General features: G+C 35.4%; 1 protein-coding gene across 1 annotated transcript; it reads left to right on the forward strand.

Annotated features, from left to right (window-relative positions):
* Nucleotides 1–9,360: 9,360 nt before the first annotated feature.
* On the forward strand, nt 9,361–10,425 carry LOC139871469 (uncharacterized). Its single transcript, XM_071859179.1, has 4 exons — nt 9,361–9,873; nt 9,992–10,054; nt 10,141–10,299; nt 10,387–10,425. Exons 1-4 carry the CDS (start codon nt 9,361–9,363, stop codon nt 10,423–10,425), a joined length of 774 nt encoding a protein of 257 aa, XP_071715280.1.
* The last annotated feature ends 200 nt before the right edge of the window (nt 10,426–10,625 follow it).

Below are 10,625 nucleotides of genomic sequence, written 5' to 3' on the forward strand. Positions count from 1 at the left end.
TATTAAACAAAACATTCCCACAAGTGACGGAGTCGGTAATTGGGGTAAGAAATGAGGTTTTTAGGTTATTACGAGACTGTTGGTCATTACGTAACCCTCGTCCCTTTGACGACGTTACAACATGCTGTCTTATCAACGGCCATAACGGTTATGTTCCACAAGACCAAGGATGGGAAGTAATCCTAGTAAAACCAGAATGCATGACTTGTTTCTGGACGTATGAATTACGTGTCTTTATTGCCTTTGCTGAACGACTTGTGTACTAGCTAGAATTATCTTCACAACCATCTTGTATCAAATTTATTGTGTGCTATATTTCATGCTATATGTAAAATAAGCGGTATTGTAAGTTTGTAAAATATTGTGTAAAAGTTTGAACGCGAAATATTATTATAATCAGTTTTTCATATAGAATTGTAGTAGTTGAATTGTATATTAGCTACTAAGTATGAACTTAACGGGTAGGTACTACCCGAATTTAAATTTATAAAATGCTAATATGAAGAAAAAGCTTTTATAAATGAGTTCATATTATGCTACGAAATACTATTAACTACTCTTAATATTCTGTATGATTAACTTGTTCCATTTGACTATTTTGAAGGAAATGGCACCGACTACTCGACACACCGTGAATATGAATGAAGAGGAATTCCGTACTTTTCTAGCTTCAAACATAGCCGCAGTACAGGCTGCGCTACATACCAATAATAACCTTGGATCTAGCAGTACAGGAAATCGTGTAGGATGCACCTACAAAGAATTCACTGCCTGTAAACCTTTGGAATTTGATGGAACCGAAGGACCGATCGGATTGAAACGGTGGACCGAGAAGGTCGAATCGGTGTTTGCCATAAGTAAGTGTACTGAAGAGGACAAAGTGAAGTACGCTACGCATACCTTCACAGGTTCTGCGTTAACATGGTGGAATACCTATCTAGAGCAAGTGGGACAAGATGATGCGTACGCACTACCGTGGTCAGCATTCAAGCACTTGATGAACGAGAAGTACCGTCCCAGAACCAAGGTCAATAAGCTCAAGACAGAACTTAGAGGGTTACGAACCCAAGGATTTGATATTACCATGTACGAAAGACGATTCACAGAATTGTGCCTATTGTGTTCGGGAGCATTCGAAGATGAGGAAGAGAAGATCGACGCGTTTGTGAAAGGATTACCGGAAAGAATCCAAGAAGATATAAGTTCACACGAGCCCGCCTCCATACAACAGGCATGTAGAATGGCTCACAAACTAGTGAACCAGATTGAAGAAAGAATTAAAGAACAGACTGCTGAAGAGGCCAATGTGAAGCAAGTCAAAAGAAAGTGGGAGGAAAACGGTGATAAGAATCACCAATACAACAACAACAGCAATTACAACAATAATCGCAACAATTATCCCAACAATCGCAACATCAATCGCAACTACAACAAATGGCCCAACAACAACAACAACAACAACTACAACAATCATCCCAACAACAATAATAACCGCAACAACAACAACAATCAGAAGCAGCTATGCCAAAGGTGTGAAAAGTATCACTCGGGGTTCTGCACCAAATTTTGCAACAAGTGTAAAAGAAATGGTCATAGCGCGGCAAAGTGTGAGGTCTACGAACCAGGGGTTAATAGAACGAAAGGAACAAATGGTGTCGGAACGAGTAATGGCGGAGCAAGTAGTGTCGGAGCAAGTTATGCCAATGTAGTTTGTTATAAATGTGGAAAACCGGGCCACATTATTAGAAATTGCCCGAACCAGGAGAACACGAATGGACAAGGCCGCGGAAGAGTTTTCAATATTAATGCGGCAGAGGCACGGGAAGACCCGAAGCTTGTTACGGGTACGTTTCTTATTGACAATAAATCTGCTTATGTTTTATTTGATTCGGGTGCGGATAGAAGCTATATAAGTAGAGATTTTTGTGCTAAATTAAGTTGTCCATTGACGCCTTTGGATAGTAAATTTTTACTCGAATTAGCAAATGGTAAATTAATTTCAGCAGATAATATATGTCGGAATCGAGAAATTAAACTGGTTAGCGAAACATTTAAGATTGATTTGATACCAGTAGAGTTAGGGAGTTTTGATGTGATAATCGGTATGGACTGGTTGAAAGAAGTAAAAGCAGAGATCGTTTGTTACAAAAATGCAATTCGCATTATACGAGAAAAAGGAAAACCCTTAATGGTGTACGGAGAAAAGGGCAACATGAAGCTACATCTTATTAGTAATTTGAAGGCACAAAAACTAATAAGAAAAGGTTGCTATGCTGTTCTAGCACACGTCGAGAAAGTACAAACTGAAGAAAAGAGCATCAATGATGTTCCCGTCGTAAAAGAATTTCCCGATGTATTTCCGAAAGAATTACCGGGATTATCCCCACATCGATCCGTTGAATTTCAAATAGATCTTGTACCAGGAGCTGCACCAATAGCTCGTGCTCCTTACAGACTCGCACCCAGCAAGATGAAAGAACTGCAAAGCCAATTACAAGAACTTTTAGAGCGTGGTTTCATTCGACCAAGCACATCACCGTGGGGAGCTCCTATTTTGTTTGTCAAGAAGAAAGATGGTACATTCAGATTGTGTATCGACTACCGAGAGTTGAACAAACTTACCATCAAGAACCGCTACCCACTACAGAGAATCGACGACTTATTTGATCAACTACAAGGCTCGTCTGTTTATTCAAAGATTGACTTACGTTCCGGGTATCATCAAATGCGGGTGAAAGAAGATGATATTCCAAAGACTGCTTTCAGAACACGTTACGGTCATTACGAGTTTATGGTCATGCCGTTTGGTTTAACTAATGCACCAGCTGTGTTCATGGACCTTATGAACCGAGTGTGTGGACCATACCTTGACAAGTTTGTCATTGTTTTCATTGATGACATACTTATTTACTCAAAGAATGACCAAGAACACGGTGAACATTTGAGAAAGGTGTTAGAAGTATTGAGGAAGGAAGAATTGTACGCTAAGTTTTCAAAGTGTGCATTTTGGTTGGAAGAAGTTCAATTCCTCGGTCACATAGTGAACAAAGAAGGTATTAAGGTGGATCCGGCAAAGATAGAAACTGTTGAAAAGTGGGAAACCCCGAAAACTCCGAAACACATACGCCAGTTTTTAGGACTAGCTGGTTACTACAGAAGGTTCATCCAATACTTTTCCAGAATAGCAAAACCCTTGACTGCATTAACGCATAAAGGGAAGAAATTTGAATGGAATGATGAACAAGAGAAAGCGTTTCAGTTATTGAAGAAAAAGCTAACTACGGCACCTATATTGTCATTGCCTGAAGGGAATGATGATTTTGTGATTTATTGTGACGCATCAAAGCAAGGTCTTGGTTGTGTATTAATGCAACGAACGAAGGTGATTGCTTATGCGTCTAGACAATTGAAGATTCACGAACAAAATTATACGACGCATGATTTGGAATTAGGCGCGGTTGTTTTTGCATTAAAGACTTGGAGGCACTACTTATATGGGGTCAAAAGTATTATATATACCGACCACAAAAGTCTTCAACACATATTTAATCAGAAACAACTGAATATGAGGCAGCGTAGGTGGATTGAATTATTGAATGATTACGACTTTGAAATTCGTTACCACCCGGGGAAGGCAAATGTGGTAGCCGATGCCTTGAGCAGGAAGGACAGAGAACCCATTCGAGTAAAATCTATGAATATAATGATTCATAATAACCTTACTACTCAAATAAAGGAGGCGCAACAAGGAGTTTTAAAAAAGGGAAATTTAAAGGATGAAATACCCAAAGGATCGGAGAAGCATCTTAATATTCGGGAAGACGGAACTCGGTATAGGGCTGAAAGGATTTGGGTACCAAAATTTGGAGATATGAGAGAAATGGTACTTAGAGAAGCTCATAAAACCAGATACACAATACATCCTGGAACGGGGAAGATGTACAAGGATCTCAAGAAACATTTTTGGTGGCCGGGTATGAAAGCCGATATTGCTAAATATGTAGGAGAATGTTTGACGTGTTCTAAGGTCAAAGCTGAGCATCAGAAACCATCAGGTCTACTTCAACAACCCAAAATCTCGGAATGGAAATGGGAAAACATTACCATGGGTTTCATCACTAAATTGCCAAGGACTGCAAGTGATTTTGATACTATTTGGGTAATAGTTGATCGTCTCACCAAATCAGCACACTTCCTGCCAATAAGAGAAGATGACAAGATGGAGAAGTTAGCACGACTGTATTTGAAGGAAGTCGTCTCCAGACATGGAATACCAATCTCTATTATCTCTGATAGGGATGGCAGATTTATTTCAAGATTCTGGCAGACATTACAGCAAGCATTAGGAACTTGTCTAGACATGAGTACTGCCTATCATCCACAAACTGATGGGCAGAGCGAAAGGACGATACAAACGCTTGAAGACCTGCTACGAGGATGTGTTATTGATTTCGGAAACAGTTGGGATCGACATCTACCGTTAGCAGAATTTTCCTACAACAACAGCTACCATTCAAGCATTGAGATGGCGCCGTTTGAAGCACTTTATGGTAGAAAGTGCAGGTCTCCGATTTGTTGGAGTGAAGTGGGGGATAGACAGATTACGGGTCCGGAGATAATACAAGAAACTACCGAGAAGATCATCCAAATTCAACAACGGTTGAAAACCGCCCAAAGTCGACAAAAGAGCTACGCTGACATTAAAAGAAAAGATATAGAATTTGAAATTGGAGAGATGGTCATGCTTAAAGTTGTACCTTGGAAAGGCGTTGTTCGATTTGGTAAATGAGGGAAATTAAATCCAAGGTATATTGGACCATTCAAGATTATTGATCGTGTCGGACCAGTAGCTTACCGACTTAAGTTACCTCAACAACTCGCGGTTGTACATAACACTTTCCACGTCTCAAATTTGAAGAAATGTTTTGCTAAAGAAGATCTCACTATTCCGTTAGATGAAATCCAAATCAACGAAAAACTTCAATTCATCGAAGAACCCGTCAAAATAATGGATCGTGAGGTTAAAAGACTTAAGCAAAACAAGATACCAATTGTTAAGGTTCGATGGAATGCTCGTAGAGGACCTGAGCTCACCTGGGAGTGTGAAGATCAGATGAAGAAGAAATACCCGCATCTATTTCCAGAAGATTCGTCAACACCTTCAACAGCTTAAAATTTCGGGACGAAATTTATTTAACGGGTAGGTACTGTAGTGACCCGAACTTTTCCATGTTTATATATATTAATTGAGATTGATATTTACATGATTAAATGTTTCCAACATGTTAAGCAATCAAACTTGTTAAGACTTGATTAATTGAAATATGTTTCATATAGACAATTGACCACCCAAGTTGACCGGTGATTCACGAACGTTAAAACTTGTAAAAACTATATGATGACATATATATGGATATATATATAGTTAACATGATACTATGATAAGTAAACATATCATTAAGTATATTAACAATGAACTACATATGTAAAAACAAGACTACTAACTTAATGATTTTTAAACGAGACATATATGTAACGATTATCGTTGTAAAGACATCTAATGTATATATATCATATTAAGAGATATTCATACATGATAATATCATGATAATATAATAATTTAAAATCTCATTTGATATTATAAACATTGGGTTAACAACATTTAACAAGATCGTTAACCTAAAGGTTTCAAAACAACACTTACATGTAACGACTAATGATGACTTAACGACTCAGTTAAAATGTATATACATGTAGTATTTTAATATGTATTTATACACTTTTGAAAGACTTCAATACACTTATCAAAATACTTCTACTTAACAAAAATGCTTACAATTACATTCTCGATCAGTTTCATCAACAATTCTACTCGTATGCACCCGTATTCGTACTCGTACAATACACAGCTTTTAGATGTATGTACTATTGGTATATACACTCCAATGATCAGCTCTTAGCAGCCCATGTGAGTCACCTAACACATGTAGGAACCATCATTTGGCAACTAGCATGAAATATCTCATAAAATTACAAAAATATGAGTAATCATTCATGACTTATTTACATGAAAACAAAATTACATATCCTTTATATCTAATCCATACACCAACGACCAAAAACACCTACAAACACTTTCATTCTTCAATTTTCTTCATCTAATTGATCTCTCTCAAGTTCTATCTTCAAGTTCTAAGTGTTCTTCATATATTCTACAAGTTCTAGTTACATAAAATCAAGAATACTTTCAAGTTTGCTAGCTCACTTCCAATCTTGTAAGGTGATCATCCAACCTCAAGAAATCTTTGTTTCTTACAGTAGGTTATCATTCTAATACAAGGTAATAATCATATTCAAACTTTGGTTCAATTTCTATAACTATAACAATCTTATTTCAAGTGATGATCTTACTTGAACTTGTTTTCGTGTCATGATTCTGCTTCAAGAACTTCGAGCCATCCAAGGATCCGTTGAAGCTAGATCCATTTTTCTCTTTTCCAGTAGGTTTATCCAAGGAACTTAATATAGTAATGATGTTCATAACATCATTCGATTCATACATATAAAGCTATCTTATTCGAAGGTTTAAACTTGTAATCACTAGAACATAGTTTAGTTAATTCTAAACTTGTTCGCAAAAAAAAGTTAATCCTTCTAACTTGACTTTTAAAATCAACTAAACACATGTTCTATATCTATATGATATGCTAACTTAATGATTTAAAACCTGGAACCACGAAAAACACCGTAAAACCGAATTTACGCCGTCGTAGTAACACCGCGGGCTGTTTTGGGTTAGTTAATTAAAGACTATGATAAACTTTGATTTAAAAGTTGTTATTCTGAGAAAATGATTTTTATTATGAACATGAAACTATATCCAAAAATTATGGTTAAACTCAAAGTGGAAGTATGTTTTCTAAAATGGTCATCTAGACGTCGTTCTTTCGACTGAAATGACTACCTTTACAAAAATGACTTGTAACTTATTTTTCCGACTATAAACCTATACTTTTTCTGTTTAGATTCATAAAATAGAGTTCAATATGAAACCATAGCAATTTAATTCACTCAAAACGGATTTAAAATGAAGAAGTTATGGGTAAAACAAGATTGGATAATTTTTCTCATTTTAGCTACGTGAAAATTGGTAACAAATCTATTCCAACCATAACTTAATCAACTTGTATTGTATATTATGTAATCTTGAGATACCATAGACACGTATACAATGTTTCGACCTATCATGTCGACACATCTATATATATTTCGGAACAACCATAGACACTCTATATGTGAATGTTGGAGTTAGCTATACAGGGTTGAGGTTGATTCCAAAATATATATAGTTTGAGTTGTGATCAATACTGAGATACGTATACACTGGGTCGTGGATTGATTCAAGATAATATTTATCGATTTATTTCTGTACATCTAACTGTGGACAACTAGTTGTAGGTTACTAACGAGGACAGCTGACTTAATAAACTTAAAACATCAAAATATATTAAAAGTGTTGTAAATATATTTTGAACATACTTTGATATATATGTATATATTGTTATAGGTTTGTGAATCAACCAGTGACCAAGTCTTACTTCCCGACGAAGTAAAAATCTGTGAAAGTGAGTTATAGTCCCACTTTTAAAATCTAATATTTTTGGGATGAGAATACATGCAGGTTTTATAAATGATTTACAAAATAGACACAAGTACGTGAAACTACATTCTATGGTTGAATTATCGAAATCGAATATGCCCCTTTTTATTAAGTCTGGTAATCTAAGAATTAGGGAACAGACACCCTAATTGACGCGAATCCTAAAGATAGATCTATTGGGCCTAACAAACCCCATCCAAAGTACCGGATGCTTTAGTACTTCGAAATTTATATCATATCCGAAGGGTGTCCCGGAATGATGGGGATATTCTTATATATGCATCTTGTTAATGTCGATTACCAGGTGTTCACCATATGAATAATTTTTATCTCTATGTATGGGATGTGTATTGAAATATGAAATCTTGTGGTCTATTGTTACGATTTGATATATATAGGTTAAACCTATAATTCACCAACATTTTTGTTGACGTTTTAAGCATGTTTATTCTCAGGTGATTATTAAGAGCTTCCGCTGTCGCATACTTAAATAAGGACGAGATTTGGATTCCATGCTTGTATGATATTGTGTAAAAACTGCATTCAAGAAACTTATTTTGTTGTAACATATTTGTATTGTAAACCATTATGAAATGGTCGTGTGTAAACAGGATATTTTAGATTATCATTATTTGATAATCTACGTAAAGCTTTTTAAACCTTTATTGATGAGATAAAGGTTATGGTTTGTTTTAAAATGAATGCAGTCTTTGAAAAACGTCTCATATAGAGGTCAAAACCTCGCAACGAAATCAATTAATATGGAACGTTTTTAATCAATAAGAACGGGACATTTCATTTAAGACCACATCTAAGTCGTAATTTGGATTCTTAAAATAAAAGAATCTACTAGAATTTTCAGCATATCCTAAACCTTCAAATATCTTATTTAGTTGATCCATACAAAATGTTTCCACATTCAAGTAGTCCACGTAGGTAATCAATCCATCTTCGAACCTCCTGCTTGGTAATTGCGTGAATGATCCATAGTGGTGAAGTTTGATTGAAAAATATGCTGGATTTTCACCTACAATCACACGTTATACATACATAAAATCGAGGGTTCAAAAACAATAATACTCAAAATAAAAAGTTATATTACTTACGATAATCGTGTTCATAAAATTTTGGCTCCTCTGGTGATCTAAAGACATGTTGATAAACCATGTGTAAAGTGTTTGTATGAACTAGAAATTGTGGGGACCAATCATTTAGAAAAACAAGGATTTATATAGATATCTTTATATATGAGTTAGTAATTCAACTGTACCAAAGTTTAACAAAAAATAATGACTTGTCTATTAAATTGTACCAATCTTTCTCGAAAAATTATGAGTTGTCTTTTCAAAAATACCAAACTTTCTCGAAAAATTATGAGTTGTCTATTCAACTGTACCAAACTTTCTAGAAAAATTATGAGTTGTCTATTAAGTTGTACCAATTATCTCGAAAATCAATGAGTTGTCTACGCAATTGTACCAAACTTTCTTGAAAAATTATGAGTTGTCTATTCAATTGTACCAAACTTTCTCGAAAAATTATGAGTTGTCTATTCAATTGTACCAAACTATCTCGAAAATAAATTAGTTGTCTATTCAATTGTAATTTTCAGTTCTATGTTACTTTACTTGAAAACTATAAATAACGACTCCGATGTTCATGGGAACTCATTCAAATAAGTCTTCTCTAAAGCTTTCAAAATGGATCCTTCTTCATGGGAATTCAGCCTTGACATTGACGACTCCGATCTTTTTCCACCCCGTTGCAATTTGTCTCAATTGCAATGTGAAACCCAAACCTCACCTTCATTACATAACATTCCAGGTGCTACCGGTTTACTCCAAGCCAGTAGGGTTGATAACATACGTGATAAAGCGGTTGAACATCAAAACGATCCATCTTCATGGGAATTAAGCCTAGACATTGATGACTCTGATCTTTTTCAACCCCGTTGCAATTTGTCTCAATTGCAATGTGAAACCCAAACCTCACCTCCATTACATAACATTCCAGGTCCTGCCGGTATAATCCAAGCTAGTAGGCTTGCTAAACTACGTGGTAAAGAGGTGGAACATCAAAGGGATACACAAGATTATATAAGGGTAGTGGCTGAAAATCCTGAACAGGATGATCACTTTAAACACCGTCTGTGGCTTTCAGCAATGGAGTTTGCGTATCCCCTTGGTGGTCAGTCAATCCTGGGAAATATAAAGGCTCATAAAAAAATGGAAAACTCGAAACGATATTACTTGTATTTTTATCACATTGATTGGTTGTTTTGATATTTTTTAAACTTTATCAACTCAATTTGTGGTTGTTAATCTTAATTAGGTTGTTGGTGTTATAATATCTTGTGTTCCAACTGACCTAGGTGAACTGAAAGTAGTGTTGAAAGTAAGTTTATCAATTTGCTATGATGTTCATATTAGCATGTATTGTTAATATTTGGTTACTTATTTGTTTTTTCATTTCATCCTTAGGATAGAACAGGTACATGTTCTGGTAACATTCATCACAAACTCCTTCCAGATGTCAAGGGTTTATGCGTAGGATCCGTTTTAGTACTCCATAAAGTTTCTGTTTTTCAACCTCCACACTCAAGTCCTTCACTTAACATAACTAAGAAGAATTTGGTAAAGGTATTTAAAGTTCACCTATAATCATAATCTTAACAATATCTTACTAGTGTGGTTACTCATCTTAAGATTTAATTATTTATTCTACAGGTGTTCTACAAAGATAGTGGATCATCTCGGGCTAAATAAGAAGAAATCTTTGATTGATTGTGGACGACTTTGGTAGTATTGTTCTATTTAGTAATTTTATCGTTTTTTGGGTTTGAATGGAATTTTCGGTGTGGTTAGGGTTGTATTTGTAACCCTTATATTTTGTAATAATGTAAGCTTACGTTCAATGCGTTGTAATGTAATAGTTTTTTATTTTTAAGTTTATGTTCTTATTATTA

This window comes from Rutidosis leptorrhynchoides, chromosome 10, assembly GCF_046630445.1.
Source record: "Rutidosis leptorrhynchoides isolate AG116_Rl617_1_P2 chromosome 10, CSIRO_AGI_Rlap_v1, whole genome shotgun sequence".
NCBI classification, from domain to species: domain Eukaryota; kingdom Viridiplantae; phylum Streptophyta; class Magnoliopsida; order Asterales; family Asteraceae; genus Rutidosis; species Rutidosis leptorrhynchoides.